Source organism: Ranitomeya variabilis, chromosome 3 (genome assembly GCF_051348905.1).
Source record: "Ranitomeya variabilis isolate aRanVar5 chromosome 3, aRanVar5.hap1, whole genome shotgun sequence".
Lineage (NCBI taxonomy): Eukaryota > Metazoa > Chordata > Amphibia > Anura > Dendrobatidae > Ranitomeya > Ranitomeya variabilis.
In genome coordinates this window covers 511,922,706-511,947,570 of record NC_135234.1, presented here as the reverse complement: position 1 = coordinate 511,947,570, position 24,865 = coordinate 511,922,706, and the positions used below count along the sequence as shown (strand labels likewise).

Here is a 24,865-nt window from a genome sequence, read left to right as displayed (position 1 = left end):
ATGTTAATTTTTAAAATTGAGGAAAAAAGTTCTGCATCTCCCATTCTAAAAATGAACACATAACGTAACCCAATTGGACCCCAATGATGTCCGTCTGCTTCTATTGGAATCAGTTATGCAACACATCCATTTGTCTGTCCTGTATTTATGTCTGAAGGGTGAGAAAGAAGCCTAAATTGAACAATATTTATCATAAAGCCACAAAATTTGTAACAAAATGCACATACATATAGTAAAAAAATAATGGATCCATTTTTTTTATATAAATGTTGAAAATATAGGACGAAGATGGACAAATATTTGAAGACGAAACATTATTGACCCACTTCATCGTTGTTCACGCCAGTCTTGATAAGGGGACGTGTTTGAGTCAGAGGTGCCTGATCTGTTAAGAGGTGCATGCCACTTAATGAATCACACGTCTTAATAGTAGTGTTCCCCTCACCACAAATCTTATTCCAGAGACTGGAGTAAGATTTGTAGCTTAATGTGCCATAGCTCGTCATGAATTAGACAATCAGGCGTCCCCATGTTCGTCTCGTTCCAGCTCTGTTCACTTTGGTGCAGCTAGCGTGAAAAGGCGCACGGCCATTGCGCTATAATATAATGATTTTTTTTACAGTGTTTTCAGCAGATTTCTGTAAGGGAATGTCCACCGCACTCTCAAAGTCGATATATTCAAGATACTTTATTGATTGGTACACAACAAAAAAGCATAAACCAGGTGAAAACAGATTAGCGACAAAATAAGAAGACGTTTTGACACCGCAAGGGCACGGGATGTGCCTGCGTTACTGTTTCCCCAGACAGATGACCTGTTCTAAGCTATCCCTATATAACAAGCTCATGCTTCCATATGCTGTATTTCAGTGATTCAGATATACTGCGACCTTGTGAGAAAGACCCGGGACGGGTAGAAACGTCTTCCTTATTTTGTCGCTAACCTGTTTTCAACTGGTTCATGATTTTTTGATGTGTACCAATCAATAAAGAATCTTGAATATATCAACTATGAGAGTGCGGTGGGCATTCCTTTCTATATACCAGGACTACAACCCACTCCTCTAGCACCTCCATTTTATTTAGAGTGCAGACCAATTATTAACCTTGATTTCTATGGCAGATTTCTGGCGTGAACACTTTAATGAACCAGGGCCTATGTATGTGAAGTGAAAGGACCAAGATGCAGGAACAAATATGAAGAACTGCAGTCTGCCTTACTTCCACAGTCCGGGATGTATAAAGGCCATGTACAAAGTACAGATTCGAGAAGACATCAGGCCTGTGAGCTATTCGGAGATCCAGGTATCGGATTCCTGCATCCAGCTGCTCAGTAACGCTCAAAGTCTATCAAACACAAAGAATATTCTGTAAAATATTAATATTCGATCATATGTTATACAAAACTGATGCAACAATGGCTGCGTAGGGCATTACCTCCTGCCTCTCCGAGGGAGGAGCACTTTGGGGAAAAAAGTGGACATTGCTGAACGCCTTTCAATAGTCGCAGGCATTGAGCACAGTGATGGCTGGGGCGCAGTCAAACAGGGAAGCAGTGTCAGTCACCGACACTGCTCACCCCTCTCTCTGCCTGTGCCCTGGCCGTTGTTCCCTCCCTGCACTCAATTATATTCATGTCTGTCGGATGCACATACAATTGATCTCGGAGCCACCCAGGCCAGGAGCAGAGGAGCTGTAATCAGCCCCCTGCTCCTCTCGGAACTCTGGGAGAATGCAGGCCACTTCTGGCCTGTGCAATGAAGGAGGTGGCACATGTAGGGGACATCGGACAGCGCAATGCAGTGACGTGATCGTGCCGTTCAGCGCCCACTGCTGCACAAGACAGAAGAGGAGACGGAGGCTGCGCTGGACAGGAGCCTGGATTAAGTGAGCATAAGCTTTTTATTTATTTTTTTACTTAGTTTGCCTATGAATGGGAGACATCACAAGAGGGGTTAACTGTGGGGACCAACGTGAGGCTAGCTGTGAGGTTCAACATGTGGCTAGCTGTGGGGCCATCTGTGGGGACTTGTGTGGCTGGCTGTGGGGACCTATATAGAGAGGAGGCATTTTAGGGGTGCTGGTCCCTGACCCATTCCTTTTCTAGGGGGCTGAGGGTCCATTGTAGGGTGGACGCCATTGGCTTCATCTGCCTAGATTACCAAATACCTTGTCCTGTCCTAGAAAATAGGTGTATGAGCAGTGTGAATACCCTTTGGACACTTTGCATTATACAAATTGAGTATACATTTAATTCTTCAGTATCTATGGCAGGCCCTTTTGGCAGATCCCCTAACTGCCATGGGAACCCATTGGCACCCTGTGACTGTTTAGTGGGGGATGGCGATGGAAGTGGAACAGCACAACCCAACTCCAGGGCCTCGTGCTTTAAATGTTTGAGATTGACAGCGACATTAAAAGGCTAACAGCAGTGGGTGCAGCTCAGCTATGGTGGCTGCTGTTAGCCATCCAGAGGCCATCCAATGCTGGGTATGATGTAGGCTCATCCCGAGTTGTCACCATACACGGGGAACCACTGTTAAACACAGTGGGCATGAGTTTTCATTAAATCTCATCCACTTTGCCTCAATCTGATTTTCTACACTAAAAAAATGCAGTATTTATGCTACGTGGGATCTAAATGCAAAAGCTGGAAATCAAAATGTCTTTACTTTGCATCTTACTGTGGCTAAATTCACATCCACTGTCTAGGATTAGGCTTAGAATGTGTCCAATAAAATTAATAAAGCCCAACACTATGATGTTCATATTAGATCAGGGGTTCATCATTCGGAACGGTTTCCTCGTGTTCTGAAATTGGTCATCCATATAGTTAGATATCAGTGTCCGGCCCATAGCCTGGAAGAGGTCACTTACAGTTATATGAAAAAGTTTGGGCACCCCTATTAATCTATTAAAAGTTGGTAGTTGTATTTAAAACAAGAAAATGATAAGGGTGCCCATACTTATGCACCTGTCAAATTTTGTTTGAATGCAGATTGCACATTTTCTGTTAGTACAATAAATCTCATTTCAAGGCAGAAACATTACTGTGTCCAACAGTTATTAGATATATGAAACTGAAATAGCTGTTGTAAAAAAAACAATTTTTATAAAACATTAAGCTTAAGATTAATAGGGGTGCCCAAACTTTTTCATATAACTGTACATATAAGAGAATGTGGATTTCTCTGGAATGAGACATTGGATCTCAGATATCAATGTATAATTTTATTCAGCTTTCTATGACCTGGATTCCCATAAAGATAGGTTAGGAGGGTTGATCCTATTAACAGATTCCCTTTAATGACCACGCCTCATTTTTCAAATCTGACCAGTGTTACTTTATGTGGCAATAACTCCAACACTTCTATACATCCTGGTGATTCTGAGACTGTTTTTTCATAACACATTGTGCTTTACAGTACAGACCAAAAGTTTGGACACACCTTCTCATTTAAAGATTTTTCTGTATTTTCATGACTATGAAAATTGTACATTCACACTACAGGCATCAAAACTATGAATTAACACATGTGGAACTATATACTTAACAAAAAACAACTGAAATTATGTCTTATATTCTAGGTTCTTCAAAGTAGCCACCTTTTGTTTTGATGACTGCTTTGCACACTCTTGGCATTCTCTTGATGAGCTTCTTGGAACCAAAGATCTCAAATTTGGACTCATCAGACCAAAGCACAGATTTCCACTGGTCTAATGTCCATTCTTTGTGTTCTTTAGCCCAAACAAGTCTCTTCTGCTTGTTGCCTGTCCTTAGCAGTGGTTTCCTAGCTGCTATGTTACCATGAAGGCCTGCTGCACAAAATCTCCTCTTAACAGTTGTTGTAGAGATGTGTCTGCTGCTAGAACTCTGTGTGGCATTGACCTGGTCTCTAATCTGAGCTGCTGTTAACCTGCGATTTCTGAGGCTGGTTACTCGGATAAACTTATCCTCAGAAGCAGAGGTGACTCTTGGTCTTCCTTTCCTGGGGCGGTCCTCATGTGAGCCAGTTTCTTTGTAGCGCTTGATGGTTTTTGCCACAGCACTTGGGGACACTTTCAAAGTTTTCCCAATTTTTCAGACTGACTGACCTTCATTTCTTAAAGTAATGATGGCCACTCGTTTTTCTTTACTAAGCTGCTTTTTTCTTGCCATAAGACAAATTCTAGCAGTCTATTCAGTAGGATTATCAGCTGTGTATCCACCAGACTTCTGCACAACACAACTGATGGTCCCAACACCATTTATAAGGCAAGAAATCCCACTTATTAAACCTGACAGGGCACACCTGTGAAGTGAAAACCATTCCCGGTGACTACCTCTTGAAGCTCATCAAGAGAATGCCAAGAGTGTGCAAAGCAGTCATGAAAGCAAAAGGTGCCTACTTTGAAGAACCTAGAATATAAGACATAATTTCAGTTGTTTCACACTTTTTTGTTAAGTATATAATTCCACATGTGTTAATTCATAGTTTTGATGCCTTCAGTGTGAATGTACAATTTTCATAGTCATGAAAATACAGGAAAATCTTTAAATGAGAAGGAGTGTCCAAACTTTTGGTCTATACTGTATGTCAGAGGTAAATTTAGGGTGATACATTTTTCAATTCTTGGGAAAACATTTGAAATTTGTTGAAGTTTTAGAAAAGTTAGCAATTTTCAAACTTGGAATTCTTATGTCCTTAAACCAGAGAGTCATACCATGCAAAATAATTAATTATTCCCATATGCATATTTTGTCAGCATCATTTTTCAAACATTTTATTTTGTTACGATGTTAGAAGGGTTAACCACTTTCCGAACTTAGACGTATCCATATGTCCAGGTCGCCTGATCCTTACTGACCTTGCACGTATGGAAAAATCAAATCTTTAATGCGGCATTGCAACAGTCGTGGTGCTAGCATTCAAATTCAGGTGCCATCTTGGAACTGGGCACATGGAGTTGTCCTGGGGGAGTGGAGACATCCCACGCAACTATGAGATAGCTGTGATTGGCTATTTAATTCTGAATAGCCAATCAAAGCGTTTCTCAGTGTTTCAGTCAGATTGCCTGAAACACTAATGTCCAGCCTAGGATCGGTGCTGTAAGAGCATAGGCTGGTGCCTGGCAATGCCAGGATCACAAGGGCCAGCTCTGATTGGTGTGATCGACGACGACATCGATTGCACAAATCAGAGTGCACAGAAACTTCGGATTTGCACAGGACGGAAACTGTCCATCTGTGCTGGGCCTTGTGGTGCCATAGCAGCCTGTGACATCAGAGATCCTGCTGCTGCTGCCTGTTATCCTGCTCCTGCTAATAAAAGAAGAAGAGTTCCTGATCCTTGACAGGATCTACTGATCAGCCGAGCGCTGATCAGTACTTGATCGCTTGATTTTTGGCAGTTTTTTTTCTTTGTCGTGTGTCCTGCAGTAGCCGAGCGCTGATCAGTGAAGCAATTATTGATCTACGTCTATGCTCACTGTTTTCCAGGACTTTTCTTGTCCCTGTCCATTCCCCCCTCCCCTTTGCACCACCTCCCTGTGTGCATCCAGCAGCCGCCGAGCGTTGATCAGTGACACAAATCACTGGTCCGCACTCGTGCTCGCTGTTTTCCACAACTTTTTTTTTCCCACTATTTTTTCTCTCTCTCCCCCCTTTTGCACCACACCATGCGTGAGTCCTACAGCCACCAAGCCGTTGATCAGATGTACGCCACTGATTAGCACCTGCCCCTGTTTTTGGCAATATATATTTTTTTCCCATTCCCTTTTTTGCACATCTGTGCATCCGTCCTACAGCAGTCGAGTGCATATCACTGACACACATCACTGACCAGCCTCCAGTTGCTGCTTTTTTTATTTAGAAAAAAGATAAAAGTTTACACCAAGCACTCACACACACACACACACACACAAATAAAATTTGGTACTCACACACACATCACACAAGTAAAAAAAAATGTCCCACTTGTCCCAAACACGGTATTCAGCGGAGGAGGCATACACTTTCCTTGCCTCATACACTGACTCCTTAGGGCAGAAACTGCACCTGAGCCCACCATTATTGACCCAGTATGGACCTCACCCCCCCGCCCCCCGAAGACTGTGCCACTGATTTTCTGGCGCAATCAGGAATCAAATTTGACACCACTGTACTCACAGAAAGAAGACTTGTCAAAGTCCTTTTCTCTGAGGATTTTGTAAACCTCATGGTGGGCCAAACAAAATTGTACGCCCAGCAATTTTTGTCACAAAACAGCCCGTCATCATATTCTAACTGGACTCCTGTAGACGAAGTAGAAATGATGATGTTTTGGGCCTAGTTCTTCACATGGGGCTACTGAAGCAGCCAGAACTTTGGCAATATTGGAGTGTTGAAGTTTTGTATAATACTCCAGTGTTCTGAATGGCCCATGACCTGTAAATATTTTGAGGCCATCCAAAAATACTTGCATTATAAAGATAATGCACGGTATCCTCCCCGAGGTGACCCCGACTTTGACCGTCTTTTCAAAGTTTGGTTGGTAATTGAGCACTTCAGCAACAAGTTTGCTGAGGTGTGCATGCCCCAAAGGGACATCTGCGTGGATGCGTCCTTAATCCATTTCAAGGAGAGACTCATTCCGGCAGTAACTGCCCAGTAAGAGGACCAGGTATGGAATTAAGCTGTACAAATTATGTAAGAGTACCTAAGGGTACACCCAAAAGTTTAGCGTTTATGAAGGGAAGGACTCCCGGATTGAACCCCCTGAATGCCCCCCTGTACTGGATGTGAGTGGAAAAATTGTGTGGGATTTGGTGCACCCACTGCTGGATCAAGGTTATCACCGCTACGTAGATAACTTTTATACCAACATCCCACTCTTCAAGTCCCTCTCTGAGGAGGATACTGCAGCCTTCGGTACTGTCCGCAAAACTCACAGAGGCCTCCCTAAAATGCTAATAGGTCAGCTGCTCAGGAAGGGTGAGAGCAGAGCCCAAAATAACAATAACATGTTGGTGGTCAAGTACAAAAAGGATGCCCTTTTCTTGACCACCATACATGGTAACGACAGCACCCCTAGCACTATACGAGGTACCTCTACACAGGTCTGCAAACCAGACTGTACTGGGGTACAATAAGTACATGAGGGGAATTGATCTTGCTGATCAAGTCCTCCAGCCGTAGTATGCCATGAGAAAGGACATGGTGTGGTACAAGAAGCTGGCTGTGCACATCGTACAGATGACAATGTACAACACTTTTGTGCGATCACGATTTGCAGGCCAGACCGGTGTATCATACCTTCAGTTCCAGGAAGTGGTGATCAAGGCCCTATTCTTTAGAGATCAAGAAGGAGCATGACCCCAGTACTTGCGGAACTGAAGGTGCTCATATCGTACCAGGCCAACACTGACCAGGGGAGGTCGCAAGAGAGTTGCCAAGTGTGTTACAGAAGGGGGATATGCAAGGACATCACTTATCAATGCGACACCTGCCCCAACAAACCTGACCTGTGTATAAAAAAAATGCTTCAGACTGTACCACACATCCATGGACTACTAAATTCGTTTCTGACTTACACAGCTTACATATGCCAACTTGACGAACACTACACAACTCATGTATGCCAGCCTGATGAACACTACACAACTTTTGAATGCCAACCTGACAAAAACTACACAACTCACGTATGCCAGCCTGACGAACACTACACAACTCACGAATGCCAGCCTGACGAACACTACACAACTCACATATGCCAGCCCGACTAACACTACACAACTTACGAATGCCAACCTGACAAACACTATACAACTCATGTTTACCTTCCTGACGTACACTACATAACTCATTTATACCAACCTGATCCACTCAATACAACTTACGTTTGCCACTACATTATAAAATTCACATACCAGTAAACAGTAGATCAGTTCAAAATGTTCAAAAATGGGGCCACTTGTGAGGCATTTCTACTGTTTAGGCGTATCAGGGGTTTTGCAAACGCGACATGACACCCAAAGAGCATCCCATCAAAGTCTGCATTCCAAAACATCACTCCTTCCCTTCTGAGCCCCGCGTGCACTGAAACAGTAGTTTTCTCCCACATATGGGGTATCATCGTACTCAGGAGAAATTGCACATCAAATTTTGCAGTCCATTTTCTCCTGTTACCCTTGTGAAAATGAAAAAATGGGAGCTAAAAGATATTTTTTGTTGAAAAAATAGATTTTTTTATTTTCACTACTCAACATTATGATTGTCTGTTAAGCACCTGGGGGTTCAAGGTGCTCACCACACATCTAGATAAATTCTTTGGTGGGGTCTAGTTTCCAAAATGGTGTCACTTGTGGAGGATTTCCAGTGTTTAAGCACATCAGGGGTTATCCAAACGCAGCTAGGCGTCCGCTAATTATTCCAGCAAATTTTGCATTCTTGGCGCTCTTCCTTTCCAACCCCTTCCTTGCGTCCAAACAGTGGTTTTCTCCTAGATATGGGGTATCGGCGTGTTCAGGAGAAATTGCACTACAAATTTTGGGGTCAATTTTTTCTGTTACCCTTGTGAAAATTAAAAAAAAATTGGTCTTAAATAAAATTTTAGGAAAAAAAGTTAAATGTTAATTTTTTCTTTTCGCATTCCATTAATTCCTGTGAAGCACTGAAGGGTTAATAAACTTCTTGACTGTGGTTTTGAGCACCTTGAGGGGTGCAGTTTTTAGAATGGTGTCACTTTTGGGATTTTCTGTCATGTAGACCCATCAAAGTAACGTCAAATATGATGTGGTCCGTAAAAAAAAAAAAGATTTTGTAAATTTTGATTTAAAAATGAGAAATCACTGGTCAACTTTTAACCCTTACAACTTTATAACAAAAAATAATTTTGTTTAAAAAAATTGTGCTGATGTAAAGTAGACATCTGGGAAATGTTATTTACTAACTATTTTGTGAGACATATCTCTCTGATTTAAGGGCATAAGAATTCAAAGTTTGAAAATTGCTAAAATTTTCTACAAATTTCAGTTTTTTTCACAAACAAACGCAAGTCATACCAAAGAAATGTTACCACTGTCATGAAGTACAATATGTCTCAGAATCACTGAGATCCCTTGAAGCGTTCCAGAGTTATTCTCTCATAAAGGGACACTGATCAGAATTGTAAAAATTGTCCTGGTGTTTAACCCCTTAATCCCATATGACGTACTATCCCGTCGACGTGGGGTGGGCCTTAATTCCCACCGACGGGATAGTACGTCATATGCGATTGGCCGCGCTCACGGGGGGAGCGCGGACGATCGCGGCCGGGTGTCAGCTGATTATCACAGCTGACATCCGGCACTATGTGCCAGGAGCAATCACGGACCGCCCCCGGCACATTAACCCCCGGCACACTGCGATCAAACATGATCGCAGTGTTCCAGCGGTATAGGGAAGCAAAGCGCAGGGAGGGGGCTCCCTGCGGGCTTCCTTGAGACCCTCGGAGCAACGCGATGTGATCACGTTGCTCCGAGCGTCTCTTACCTCCTATCCCTGGAGGCACCAGATCCAAAATGGCTGCGGGGCTTCATCCGGGTCCTGCAGGGACTACTTCCGGGTCCAGAGCAGGCGCCGGTAAGCCTGCAGCGCTGTTAGTCAGATCGCTGATCTGACAGAGTGCTGTGCAAACTGTCAGATCAGCGATCTGTGATGTCCCCCCCGGGACAAAGTTAAAAAGTAAAAAAAAAAAATCCACATGTGTAAAAAAAATAAATAAATAAATTCCTACATAATAAATAAAAAAAAAATTCCCATAAATACATTTCTTTATCTAAATTAAAAAAAACAAACAATAAAAGTACACATATTTAGTATCGCCGCGTCTGTAACGACCCAACCTATAAAACTGTCCCACTAGTTAACCCCCTTCAGTGAACACCAAAAGAGAAAAAAAAAAAACGAGGCAAAAAAACAACGCTTTATTATCATACCGCCGAACAAAAAGTGGAATAACACGCGATCAAAAAGACGGATATAAATAACCATGGTACCGCTGAAAACGTCATCTTGTCCCGCAAAAAAAGAGCCGCCATACAGCATCAGAAGCAAAAAAATAAAAAAGTTATAGTCCTCAGAATAAAGCGATGCCAAAATAATTATTTTTTCTATAAAATAGCTATTATCGTATAAAAGCGCCAAAACATAAAATAATGATATAAATGAGATATCGCTGTAATCGTACTGACCCGAAGAATAAAACTGCTTTATCAATTTTACCAAACGTGGAACGATATAAACGCCTCCCCCATAAGAAATTCATGAATAACTGGTTTTTGGTCATTCTGCCTCACAAAAATCGGAATAAAAAGCGATAAAAAAACTGTCACATGTCCGAAAATGTTACCAATAAAAACGTCAACTCGTCCCGCAAAAAACAAGACCTCACATGACTCTGTGGACCAAAATATGGAAAAATTATAGGTTTCAAAATGTGGAGACGCAAAAACTTTTTTGCTATAAAAAGCGTCTTTTAGTGTGTGACAGCTGCCGAATCATAAAAATCCGCTATAAAAAACGCTATAAAAGTAAATCAAACCCCCCTTCATCACCCCCTTAGTTAGGGAAAAATAATAAATTTAAAAAAATGTATTTATTTCCATTTTCCCATTAGCGCTAGGGTTAGGGCTAGGGTTAGGGTTGGAGCTAGGGTTGGAGCTAAAGTTAGGGTTGGGGCTAAAGTTAGGGTTAGGGTTGGGGCTAAAGTTAGGGTTGGGGCTAAAGTTAGGGTTAGGGTTGGGATTACATTTACGGTTGGGATTAGGGTTGTGATTAGAGTTAGGGGTGTGTCAGGGTTAGGGGGTGTGATTAGGGTTACCGTTGGGATTAGGGTTAGGGGTGTGTTTGGATTAGGGTTTCAGGTAGAATTGGGGAGTTTCCACTGTTCAGGCACATCATGGGCTCTCCAAACGCGACATGGCGTCCGATCTCAATTCCAGCCAATTCTGCCTTGAAAAAGTAAAACAGTGCTCCTTCCCTTCCGAGCTCTCCCGTGCGCCCAAACAGGGGTTTACCCCAAAATATGGGGTATCAGCGTACTCGGGACAAATTGGACAACAACTTTTGGGGTCCAAGTTCTCTTGTTATCCTTGGGAAAATAAAAATTTGGGGGGCTAAAAATCATTTTTGTGGGAAAAAAAGGATTTTTTATTTTCACGGCTCTGCGTTATAAACTGTAGTGAAACATTTTGGGGGTTCAAAGCTCTCACAACACATCTAGATAAGTTCCTTGGGAGGTCTAGTTTCCAATATGGGGTCACTTGTTGGGGGTTTCTACTGTTTGGGTACATCAGGGGCTCTGCAAATGCAACGTGACGCCTGCAGACCAATCCATCTAAGTCTGCATTCCAAATGGCACTCCTTCCCTTCTGAGCTCTGCCATGCGCCCACACAGTGGTTTACCCCCACATATGGGGTATCGTCGTACTCAGGACAAATTGGACAACAACTGTTGGGGTCCAATTTATCCTGTTACCCTTGTGAAAATACAAAACTGGGGGCTAAAAAATCATTTTTTGTGAAAAAATATGATTTTTTATTTTTACGGCTCTGCATTATAAACTTCTGTGAAGCACTTGGTGGGTCAAAGTGCTCACCACATATCTAGATAAGTTCCTTAAGGGGTCTACTTTCCAAAATGGTGTCACTTGTGGGGGGTTTCAATGTTTAGGCACATCAGAGGCTCTCCAAACGCAACATGGCGTCCCATCTTAATTCCAGTCAATTTTGCATTGAAAAGTAAAATGGCGCTCCTTTCCTTCCGAGCTCTGCCATGCGCCCTGTTGTGAATTCCATTTTTGCGCTCCCTCTAGTGGTCACAAGCGGTACTGTGTAGTGTTGTCTTTCTGCAGGTTGGCTGCATCAGCTGGTTCGTTATCCTTGGTTGGTTTCCTATTTAGCTCACCTGGAGACTCAGTTCCTTGCCTGCTATCAATGTATTCAGTGCTCTTCAGATTCCTTGTGTCTACCTTGCTCCCAGTCTCTCCAAGACAAGCTAAGTTTTTGTTTGATCATTTTTTGATTATCAGTGTTCATTATGTTTTTAGTCCAGCTCGCTAAAATGTGATTTCCTCGCTTGCTGGTTGCTCTAGGGGACTGAGTTTCTCCCCCCACACCATTAGTGGGTGTGGGGGTTCTTGAAATCTCAGAGTGGATATTTTGTAAGGGGTTTTTACTGACCGCATAGATTCCCTTTTCTATTTTCTGCTATCTAGTATTAGTGGGCCTCATTTGCTGAATCTGCTTTCACCCCTGTGTATGTGCCTTCCTCTTACCTCACCGTTATTATCTGTTGGGGGCTTCTATATCTTTGGGGATTATTTCTCTGGAGGCAAGAGAGGTCTTTTCTTTCTCTCTAGGGGTAGTTAGTTCCTCAGGCTGGCTCGAGACGTCTAGGATTTTTAGGCACGTTCACCGGCTACTTCTAGTGTGCTTGGAAAGGTTCAGATTTGCGGTCAGTCCAGTTTGCCACCTCCCTAGAGCTTGTCCTATGTTTGTTACTTAGCTGGAGTAATTTGTGATCCTCAACCACTAAGGATCATAACAGTATAGCAGGCCAAAAAGTGTTTAATGCATCGCAGAAGTGGGATAAAAAGAAGACCTGAGTACATTTTATTTTTTTTTTCCTCCCGCTTTTCCTTTGCTGCAGTCTGTTTAGCTTCTTTCATCCCCTTGAACTCTGGGTGGTTTTGAGCTCAGCTGCAGACATGAATGTACAGACTCTGACTAGTGTGGATCATCTTACTGCACGGGTGCAAAGTATTCAGGATTTTGTTATTCATAGCCCTATGTCAGAACCAAAGATACCCATTCCTGAGTTGTTTTCTGGAGATAGATCTAGGTTTCAAAATTTTAAGAATAATTGTAAGTTATTTCTATCTCTGAGACCTCGTTCCTCTGGTGATTCCGCTCAGCAAGTTAAAATTGTTATCTCCTTGTTGCGTTGCGACCCTCAAGATTGGGCTTTCTCTCTGGCGCCAGGAGATCCTGCATTGCTTAATGTAGATGCATTTTTTCTGGCTCTTGGACTGCTTTATGAGGAGCCTAATCTTGAGAATCAGGCAGAAAAAGCGTTGCTGGCTATCTCTCAGGGTCAGGATGAAGCAGAGGTGTATTGTCAAAAATTTCGGAAATGGTCGGTGCTTACTCAATGGAATGAGTGTGCCCTGGCTGCAAATTTCAGAGAAGGTCTTTCTGAGGCCGTTAAGAATGTTATGGTGGGGTTTCCCACCCCTGCAAGTCTGAGTGATTCTATGGCTTTAGCCATTCAGGTTGATCGGCGTTTGCGGGAGCGCAAATCTGCTCATCCTTTGGCGGTATTTTCCGAACAGAGACCTGAGTCTATGCAATGTGACCGAACTCTGACCAGAATTGAGCGACAAAGTCATAGACGTCAAAATGGGTTGTGCTTTTACTGTGGTGATTCTACTCATGTTATCTCAGCATGCTCTAAACGCTTAAGAAAAAAATCTAAACCTGTCACCATTGGTACTATACAGCCTAAATTTATTTTGTCTGTTACTTTAATTTGTTCTTTGTCGTCCTACCCGGTTATGGCTTTTGTGGATTCGGGTGCTGCCCTGAATCTGATGGATTTGTCGTTTGCCAGGCGCTGTGGTTTTGTCCTGGAGCCTTTGGAATTTCCTATTCCTCTGAGGGGAATTGATGCTACGCCATTGGCTGAGAATAAGCCTCAGTATTGGACGCAAATGACCATGTGCATGACTCCCGTACATCAGGAGGTGATTCGCTTTCTTGTTCTGCATAATTTGCATGATGTTGTCGTTTTGGGTCTGCCATGGCTGCAAGCTCATAATCCAGTTTTAGATTGGAAAGCTATGTCTGTGTCAAGTTGGGGTTGTCAGGGAATTCATTGCGATACTCCGTTGGTGTCTATTGCTTCTTCCACTCCTTCTGAGGTCCCTGAGTTTTGGTCTGACTACCAGGATGTATTTGATGAGCCCAGGTCCTGTGCCCTGCCTCCTCATAGGGATTGTGACTGTGCTATAAATTTAATTTCTGGTAGTAAATTCCCTAAGGGACGACTTTTTAATTTGTCTATACCAGAGCATGCCGCGATGCGGAGTTATATAAAGGAGTCTTTGGAAAAGGGACATATTCGCCCATCCTCTTCCCCTCTTGGTGCAGGATTTTTTTTTGTGGCCAAGAAGGACGGTTCTTTGAGACCTTGTATAGATTATCGTCTTCTGAATAAAATCACAGTCAAATTTCAGTATCCTTTGCCACTATTGTCTGATTTGTTTGCTCGGATTAAGGGTGCCAGTTGGTTCACCAAGATAGATCTCCGTGGTGCGTATAACCTTGTGCGCATTAAGCAGGGAGATGAATGGAAAACAGCATTTAATACGCCCGAAGGCCATTTTGAGTACTTAGTGATGCCTTTTGGACTCTCTAATGCTCCTTCTGTTTTCAGTCCTTCATGCATGACATCTTCCGAGAATATCTGGATAAATTTATGATTGTTTATCTGGATGACATTTTGGTCTTTTCTGATGATTGGGAGTCCCATGTGAAGCAGGTCAGGATGGTGTTTCAGGTCCTGCGTGCTAATGCTTTATTTGTGAAGGGCTCAAAATGCCTCTTCGGAGTACAGAAGGTCTCCTTTTTGGGTTTTATTTTTTCTCCTTCTACTGTGGAGATGGACCCAGTCAAGGTCCAGGCTATTCATGACTGGACTCAGCCCACGTCTGTTAAGAGTCTTCAGAAGTTCTTGGGTTTTGCTAATTTTTACCGTCGTTTCATCGCTAATTTTTCTAGCGTGGTTATACCTTTGACGGATTTGACCAAGAAGGGTTCTGATGTGACTAATTGGTCTCCTGCGGCCGTGGAGGCCTTTCGGGAGCTGAAGCACCGGTTTTATTCAGCTCCAGTCTTATGTCAGCCAGATGTCTCTCTCCCCTTCCAGGTCGAGGTTGATGCTTCTGAGATTGGAGCAGGGGCTGTTTTGTCGCAGAGAAGCTCTGATGGCTCTGTGATGAAGCCATGTGCTTTCTTTTCAAGAAAGTTTTCGCCTGCCGAGCGGAATTATGATGTTGGTAATCGGGAGTTGTTGGCTATGAAGTGGGCATTTGAGGAGTGGCGACATTGGCTCGAAGGAGCTAAACATCGTGTGGTGGTCTTGACTGATCACAAAAATCTGATTTACCTTGAATCTGCCAAGCGCCTGAATCCTAGACAGGCTCGTTGGTCGTTGTTTTTCTCCCGTTTCAACTTTGTGGTCTCATACCTGCCTGGTTCGAAGAACGTGAAAGCTGATGCACTTTCTAGGAGTATTGTGCATGACTCTCCGGGAGTTTCTGAGCCGGCTGGTATTCTCAGAGAGGGAGTGATTTTGTCTGCCATTTCCCCAGATTTGCGACGAGTGCTGCAGAAATTTCAGGCGGATAGACCTGACCGTTGTCCACCAGAGAGACTGTTTGTCCCGGATAGATGGACCAGCAGAGTTATTTCCGAGGTTCATTCTTCGGTGTTGGCGGGTCATCCTGGGATTTTTGGTACCAGAGATTTGGTGGCTAGGTCCTTCTGGTGGCCTTCCTTGTCGCGGGATGTGCGTTCCTTTGTGCAGTCTTGTGGGATTTGTGCTCGGGCTAAGCCTTGCTGTTCTCGTGCCAGCGGTTTGCTTTTGCCTTTGCCTGTTCTGAAAAGGCCTTGGACGCACATTTCCATGGATTTTATTTCGGATCTTCCAGTATCTCAGAAAATGTCTGTCATCTGGGTGGTGTGTGATCGTTTTTCCAAGATGGTCCATTTGGTGCCCTTGCCTAAGTTGCCTTCTTCCTCCGATTTGGTTCCTCTATTTTTTCAGAATGTGGTTCGCCTGCACGGCATTCCTGAAAATATTGTGTCTGATAGAGGATCCCAGTTTGTGTCCAGGTTTTGGCGGACTTTTTGTGTTAAGATGGGCATTGATTTGTCTTTTTCGTCGGCCTTCCATCCTCAGACTAATGGCCAAACCGAGCGAACTAATCAGACGTTGGAAACTTATTTGAGATGTTTTGTTTCTGCTGATCAGGATGATTGGGTGACTTTTTTGCCATTGGCCGAGTTTGCCCTTAATAATCGGGCTAGTTCTGCTACTTTGGTTTCGCCTTTTTTCTGCAATTCTGGTTTCCATCCTCGTTTTTCCTCGGGTCAGGTTGAGCCTTCTGACTGTCCTGGGGTGGATTCTGTGGTGGATAGGTTGCAGCAGATTTGGAACCATGTGGTGGACAATTTGAGGTTGTCACAGGAGAAGGCTCAGCGCTTTGCCAACCGCCGCCGCGGTGTGGGTCCCCGACTTCGTGTTGGGGATTTGGTGTGGCTGTCTTCTCGGTATGTTCCTATGAAGGTCTCCTCTCCTAAATTTAAGCCTCGCTTCATCGGTCCTTATAAGATCTTGGAAATCCTTAACCCGGTGTCTTTTCGTTTGGATCTCCCAGCATCGTTTGCCATTCATAATGTGTTCCATAGGTCTTTGTTGCGGAGGTATGTGGTACCTGTGGTTCCTTCTGTTGAGCCTCCTGCTCCGGTGCTGGTCGAGGGCGAATTGGAGTACGTGGTGGAGAAGATTTTGGATTCTCGTATCTCTAGACGGAGGCTTCAGTATTTGGTTAAGTGGAAGGGCTATGGTCAGGAGGATAATTCCTGGGTTGTCGCCTCTGATGTGCATGCGGCCGATTTGGTTCGTGCCTTCCACGCGGCTCATCCTGATCGCCCTAGGGGTCTTGATGAGGGTTCGGTGACCCCTCCTCAAAGGGGGGGTACTGTTGTGAATTCCATTTTTGGGCTCCCTCTAGTGGTCACAAGCGGTACTGTGTAGTGTTGTCTTTCTGCAGGTTGGCTGCATCAGCTGGTTCGTTATCCTTGGTTGGTTTCCTATTTAGCTCACCTGGAGACTCAGTTCCTTGCCTGCTATCAATGTATTCAGTGCTCTTCAGATTCCTTGTGTCTACCTTGCTCCCAGTCTCTCCAAGACAAGCTAAGTTTTTGTTTGATCATTTTTTGATTATCAGTGTTCATTATGTTTTTAGTCCAGCTCGCTAAAATGTGATTTCCTCGCTTGCTGGTTGCTCTAGGGGACTGAGTTTCTCCCCCCACACCGTTAGTGGGTGTGGGGGTTCTTGAAATCTCAGAGTGGATATTTTGTAAGGGTTTTTTACTGACCGCATAGATTCCCTTTTCTATGTTCTGCTATCTAGTATTAGTGGGCCTCATTTGCTGAATCTGCTTTCACCCCTGTGTATGTGCCTTCCTCTTACCTCACCGTTATTATCTGTTGGGGACTTCTATATCTTTGCGGATTATTTCTCTGGAGGCAAGAGAGGTCTTTTCTTTCTCTCTAGGGGTAGTTAGTTCCTCAGGCTGGCTCGAGACGTCTAGGATTTTTAGGCACGTTCACCGGCTACTTCTAGTGTGTTTGGAAAGGTTCAGATTTGCGGTCAGTCCAGTTTGCCACCTCACTAGAGCTTGTCCTATGTTTGTTACTTAGCTGGAGTAATTTGCGATCCTCAACCACTAAGGATCATAACAGCGCCCAAACAGTGGTTTACCCCCACATATGGGGTATCAGCGTACTCAGGACAAATTGTACAACAACTTTTGGGGTCCATTTTCTCCTGTTACCCTTGGTAAAAAACAAACAAATTGGAGCTGAAATAAATTTTGTGTGAAAAAAAAGTTAAATGTTCATTTTTATTTAAACATTTCAAAAATTCCTGTGAAACACCTGAAGGGTTAATAAACTTCTTGAATGTGGTTTTGAGCACCCTGAGGGGTGCAGTTTTTAGAATGGTGTCACACTTGGGTATTTTCTATCATATAGACCCCTCAAAATGACTTCAAATGAGATGTGGTCCCTAAAAAAAAGTGGTGTTGTAAAAATGAGAAATTTCTGGTCAATTTTTAACCCTTATAACTCCCTAACAAAAAAAAATTTTGGTTCCAAAATTGTGCTGATGTAAAGTAGACATGTGGGAAATGTTACTTATTAAGTATTTTGCGTGACATATCTCTGTGATTTAAGGGCATAAAAATTCAAAGTTGGAAAATTGTGAAATTTTCAAAATTTTCGCCAAATTTCCATTTTTTTTCACAAATAAACGCAAGTTATATCGAAGAAATTTTACCACTATCATGAAGTACAATATGTCAGAATCGCTAAGATCTGTTGAAGCGTTCCAGAGTTATAACCTCATAATGGGACAGTGGTCAGAATTGTAAAAATTGGCCCGGTCATTAACGTGCAAACCACCCTCGGGGCTTAAGGGGTTAATGTGCAAACCACCTTGGGGGGTAAAATGGTTAACTTGTTGCTATTTTTTTTTTTTTTCTAAGGAAATTTACAAATTCAATTTTTAATGGACCCATTCAGTTTTGAAGGGACTTGGAGGGGTTTATATAACTGATAACCCTCAGAAGTGGTTATAGTTTGAAAACTGACCCACTCAAATTATTCTAAACTGCTGTTAGGAAATTTGTTAACCCTTCAAGTGCTACACAGGTATTAAGGCAAAATGGATTGATAAAATTAAAACTTAAATTTTTCATTTTCACAAGGGTTAATAGGAGAAAATGGATCCTATAATGTATTAAGCAATTACTCCTGGATATGGCAATATCCGATATGTGGTCAAAAACTGCTGTTTGGACATACGGCAGAGCTCAGAAGGGATAAGCGCCATTTGGTATTTGGAATGTAAATTTGGCTGGAATAGATTGCAGATACCATGTCACATTTGCAGAGCCCCTGAGGTACCAAAAACAGAACTTGTTCAGTAAAGGTAAACGTAGCATATAACAGCCCACGTAGCATATAGCACAGCCCATGTAGCATATAGCACAGCCACGTAGCATATAATACAGCCCACGCAGCATATAGCACAACCACGTAGTATATAACACAGCCACATAGCATATAGCACAGCCACGTAGCATATAACAGCCCACGTAGTATATAGCACAGCCACGTAGTACTGTATATAACACAGCCACGTCGTAGTATATAGCACAGCCACGTAGCATATAACTCAACGCACATAGCATATAGCACAGCCACGTAGTATATAACACAGCCACGTAGTATATAGCACAGCCACGTAGCATATAACGCAACGACATATTATATAGCACTGCCACATAGCATATAACAGCCCACGTAGTGTATAGCACAGCCACATAGTATATAACACAGCCACGTAGTATACAGCACAGCCACGTAGCATATAGCACAGCCACATAGTATACAGCACAGCCACATAGTACTGTATATAACACAGCCACATAGTAGTATATAGCACAGCCACGTAGCATATAACTCAGCGCACATAGCATATAGCACAGCCACAGTATATAACACAGCCCACGTAATATATAGCACAGTGACTTAGCATATAGCACAGCCACGTAGCATATAGCACAGTCACATAGCATATAACAGCCAACGTAGTATATAGCACAGCCACGTAGCATATAACACAGCCCACGTAGCATATAGCACAGCCACGTAGCATATAACACAGCCCACGTAGCATATAGCACAGCCATGTAGTATCTAACACAGCCCACGTAGCATATAACACAGCCCACGTAGCATATAGTACAGTCCACGTAGTATATAGCACAGTCCACGTAGTATATAGCACAATCCACATAGTATATAGTACAGTCGACGTAGTATATAGTACAGTCCACGTAGTATATAACACAGCCCATGTAGTATATAGCATAGTGCACGTAGTATATAACACAACGACATAGCATATAACACAGCCACATAGCATATAACAGCCCACGTAGTATATAGCACAGCCATGTAGTATATAACACAGCCACGTAGTATACAGCACAGCCACGTAGCATATAGCACAGCCACGTAGCATATAACAGCCCACACCCCACAAGGTCTTAATGAAACGCTAGGATTCGCCTCATTCCTATGAGCATGGGTACATTTCAGATATAATTCCCTGAAATCTTTGCGAGATATCTTTTTATGGGATTGGGTTGGGGGTTTTTTGTTTTCATATTGTATTATATTATTAATATATGATTTTAACCTTGTTTTTTATCAGTTTTTAGGAGTATGTGACATATGAGAGGTTGTCCTTAGTGCTATCGTGTTTAATCTTAGAAGGGGTATCCCTGGAATTGGGTGATCTTGAGATAATTACATTGGATAGTGAAGAGGAACCATGAAGATGGAAACTTACAACATGACCAGTATACCACTGGGTTGGAGAAAATTACCCTTTCAATAACAACGAATGAACTGCTTTAATAATTCAAGGATGGTTCACCATTTATGTATAGCATTATAATTGAAATAGTTTGGGACTCTCTTTTTTTGCCTCTCTGTTCTCTTAGTGGGGATAGTCTGCCGGGTGATTTGATGGGAGGGGGGAGGTGTAATTATTGTTGGGCTGGTATAGATACAGTGGATGGGAGGTTGGTATGGATAGGTACATAGAGTAAGGATGTATTTGGGCATCAATTTTCTATTTGCACTAACCCCGGTGGGGGTATTTTGATATGATATCCTTTTAATAATAAACTATGACACACACATGTATTGTATGTTCACTATTGGTACTTTAGTGGGTACTCGTATGTGTTTTTACTGGTTCGAGACCTAGTGTGGTACAATAGGCACTGTATTTTAAAATGTGCACATTCCTTACTGATAATGATTTATCATTTAAAGGAATAATATATAATTTTATGAGTCTCTTTCACAATATAGGCACTATATCACTTTAATAATAATTAGTATTTATGTGCACTCAAGATGCTGCACTTTAAGTATAATGAAGATACACTAATATACGCACATGAAGAGTAATGTATGGGTATACAGTTATGGTCTTTAAGACAGGCACCATATCACTTTTGTCACTTATATAATATCTCTGGCATGAGGGAGTTTTTTATTAAAATGTCCTCATTTCGGCACACAGAATCCTTCTCATTAGGTAACACTATCCCTGTCCCCTTCCTACTGTCACTCTGCCCATTGCACGGCTCTTTTATGATGGATCCCTGTTCCTATCTTTCACTTGCGGTGGATTTGAGTGCTCCTGTGGTCGTGCGCATGCGCCAGCTCCCTGCCCTGTTCAGTTCCGGATGCGCTCATACCTGGATCGTTTGCATACCAGCAAGCGTTCCAGCGAGCTTTGGCCGTCTGACGTCACAGCCAGGGTTGCAGACGGCGCCTGTGCGGCCAGTGCGGCAACCCACCTTGGTAATCTCAGCCCCACAGTGTGTTATGCATTATGCACAGTGCGGGGCTGGGATTACCAAGGTGGGTGGCCGCACAGGCGCCGTCTGCAAGCCTGGCTGTGACGTCAGACGGCCAAAGCTCACTGCGCCTGCACCAGATAGTACTACACAGCGCAGGCGCCGGATTTCATGTGAACACAGCACGGAGGGGGCGGCGCCCCTGAAGATTTGAGTGACGGCAGTGTGGCGTTTCAAGCAGGGGGGTGAGGACCTGCCTCCCTGGCGAAAGACAGGTATTTTGGAGAAGTTATAAAACGCTTTATTTTGGGAATACATGCACCAAAAACTAAAAGAGCCACCTTGTTAGAATGCAGCATTACTGCTGCACAAGGTGGCTCTTTTAGTTTATAACGGCTGGAGGGGGTGACAGTGGCCCTTTAAAAAAGGGGAATGTTATTATATAAGCTGCATTTTATTTATCTTTTTTCACATTTCTTTAACATATATTTGGTAAAATAGAAGGTATGTACAGTAGATAAATTGATGACAGGAACGTGCAAAGAAACGGCTTAAAGGGAACCTGTCCAGTCCCCCATGCTCTCCAACCCAGCAGCATTCACCTATGTATGATTAGCTCCCTGCCTAACCAGCCATGTGTAACGCTTCCCAGCTTCAGAGATGCAGTGATGCTGCCGAAATGAGCGGCATGCATGAGCGAGATTTGCAAACGGGCGTGATAACATGGAAAGAGGGCTGACTAGTCTGGGGCAGCTAACACCCCATCCACTAGCCAAAGCCCTCAGTAGCATAGCAAACGGAGACATTATAAATGCTTTTTTAAAGCATTTATTTAAGTGAATTATGTTATAAAGGGCTCATTAGGGAGGGAGTTTAATCACAGATGAACAGTGCTGGATTGGAGGGCATAGGGGACCTGATAGGTTCCCTTTAAAATACACATTTAATGTTAGGTTGGGCACCATAAACTGGCCATGCGGCACTGAATCTGTAATACTTGTATATTAGCAACTGCTTCAATACATTTAAAAAAAATGATAACCCCTTTAAAAGTATAAAAGTATTGTAAAGAAAAAAACAATTCTGCATACAGACCTGAGTAGCGCTCCATCTTAAAATAAAGGCACGTGTGAAATTAGGCACATATTTCTCTAAAAACAGCAGCAGCTTAGGAGAGCTAGGATCGACTGGTGATTTTTTATCTAAGCAATAGGTCATGGTGTCATGACTCCCTGAAACGGAGACAAAAAAAAATGATTAAGAACATGAATTATAAAATGGTAACAAAATACAAAGCGATAATCTTTTCCATTTTGCATGAATAGAGACACAAGTAAGGACAGACTGTTTTTTAATTTCTAAAGTAAAACCAAAAGTTTAGAAAACTTTGTCACAGAGACACTTCAGGACATTAAAGAGTAGTAAATAGAAAACTCTTTATGAAACAAAAAATCTGGCAAAGAAGACCCAGGAGCGCTAAGCGGCTAGAATCCTACATCAGACAAGAATGGGACAATATCACAAACACAACTCTGTTGTTGGAATACCTGTGACCAGGGGTTTCTTCCCTATACCTAATGCTAGGGGCACCCTAGCTATCCGGATTACTTCTGATGGTGAAGATGTCGGGGCCACATACCTTGCTAAACCCTATATCTGGCACCCTACCCCACCCAAGAAAGTGGGGAAGAATAGTGTATTCATTAGCCAGACTAACAAGGGAGGACATACAGAGATAAATGAAAATACCAAATATGCATTCAGAGACAACAGACAGGAACACCATGGAAGAAAAGGGAGGAAAATAAAATAGGAGAGGACAAAGAATTGCACACAGCCGAAACACCAAGCAATAGTCACAGATCACCACTCCAAACGCCTCTGCCAACAACCGACACCTCCACTCCACACCAGGCACTCCACAACTTTGAATTTTCAGGCCCTTAAAGGGCACCTGTCACCCCGTTTTTTCCATATGAGATAAAAATACTGTTAAATAGGGCCTGAGCTGTGCATTACAATAGTGTATTTTGTGGACCCCAATTCCCCACCTATGCTGCCGAAATACGTTACCAAAGTAGCCGTTTGCGCCTGTCAATCAGGCTGGTCTGGTCAAATGGGCGTGGTGACATCGCTGTTTCTTCCCCCAGATCTTGCTTATTTTTCCTGAAGCCGAGATGCGAACTCTGCATCAGGAAAATGGCCGCCGCGATCTCCATCTGCGCACGCTACGTTACCAAAGTAGCCGTTTGCGCCTGTCAATCAGGCTGGTCTGGTCAAATGGGCGTGGTGACATCGCTGTTTCTTCCCCCAGATCTTGCTTATTTTTCCTGAAGCCGAGATGCGAACTCTGCATCAGGAAAATGGCCGCCGCGATCTCCATCTGCGCACGCGCGGCATCCCGCGGCCATTTTCCTGAAGCCCCGGGCAGCATAGCGCTCCATCTGCGCTCGCGCGGCCACAGGAAGATGGCCGCCCCCACCGATCACCAGGGGAATAGCGCAGATCGCGCTCTTTTCCCTCCCCTGTGCAGTGGATTCGGGACCTTGGGCATGCGCAAACCACTACGCCACCAACGGAAAAATAAGCAAGATCTGGGGGAAGAAACAGCGATGTCACCACGCCCATCCGACCAGACCAGCCTGATTGACAGGCGAAAACGGCGACTTTGGTAACGTATTTCGGCAGCATAGGTGGGGAATCGGGGTCCACAAAATACACTATTGTAATGCACAGCTCAGGCCCTATTTAACAGTATTTTTATCTCATACGGAAAAAACGGGGTGACAGGTTCCCTTTAAATCACAGAGATATGTCACACAAAATACTTAATAAGTAACATTTCCCACATGTCTACTTTACATCAGCACAATTTTGGAACCCCATTTTTTTTTTTCCTGGGAAGTTATAAGGGTAAAAATTTGCCCAGAGATTTCTCATTTTTACAACATAATTTACAAAACAATTTTTTTTATAAACCACATCACATTTGAAGTCCCTTTTGAGGGGTCTATATGATAGAAAATACCCAAAAGTTACACCATTCTAAGGGTATGTGTCCACGTTCAGGATTGCATCAGGATTTGGTCAGGATTTTTCATCAGTATTTGTAAGCCAAAACCAGGAGTGGATGATAAATGCAGAAGTGGTGCATATGTTTCTATTATACTTTTCCTCTAATTGTTCCACTCCTGGTTTTGGCTTACAAATACTGATGAAAAATCCTGACCAAATCCTGATGCAATCCTGAACGTGGACACATACCCTAAAAACTGCACCCCTCAAGGTGCTCAAAACCACATTCAAAAAGTTTATTAACCGTTCAGGTGCTTAACCCCTTTCTGCCATCGGATGGAATAGTACGTCCGATGGCAGAACCCCCGCTTTGATGCGGGCTCCGGCGGTGAGCCTGCATCAAAGTTTGGAACAGCTGACATGTGCTCGCAATAGGCGCGATCCGCCCCCGCCTATTAACTAGTTAGTTGTGTCAGCTTCTAGCCTCCTATAGAGGCTATTGAAGCTTCGCAAAAGTAAAAAAATGTTTTTTAAAAATCTGAAAAAAAAGCGCATGTTAAATGCTCCATTCAAAATAAATGGAGATCTCGGAAGGGAAGGAGCGCCATTTGAGTTCAA

At 43.2% G+C, this 24,865-nt stretch overlaps 1 protein-coding gene across 6 annotated transcripts in view; it reads right to left on the bottom strand.

Annotated features, from left to right (window-relative positions):
* Positions 1-24,865, bottom strand: part of PLCXD1 (phosphatidylinositol specific phospholipase C X domain containing 1) — a 76,559-nt gene that overhangs the window by 28,238 nt on the left and 23,456 nt on the right. For 4 of the 6 annotated variants that reach the window (XM_077296903.1, XM_077296904.1, XM_077296905.1 and 1 more), the window contains 2 exons: positions 22,328-22,464; positions 1,222-1,347 (listed from right to left, as the gene is read on the bottom strand). In XM_077296903.1, the coding sequence (XP_077153018.1) occupies positions 1,222-1,347; positions 22,328-22,464 (263 nt within the window). The remainder of the gene's footprint in view (positions 1-1,221; positions 1,348-22,327; positions 22,465-24,865) is intronic. The other 2 variants (XM_077296906.1, XM_077296908.1) reach the window with 1 other exon arrangement.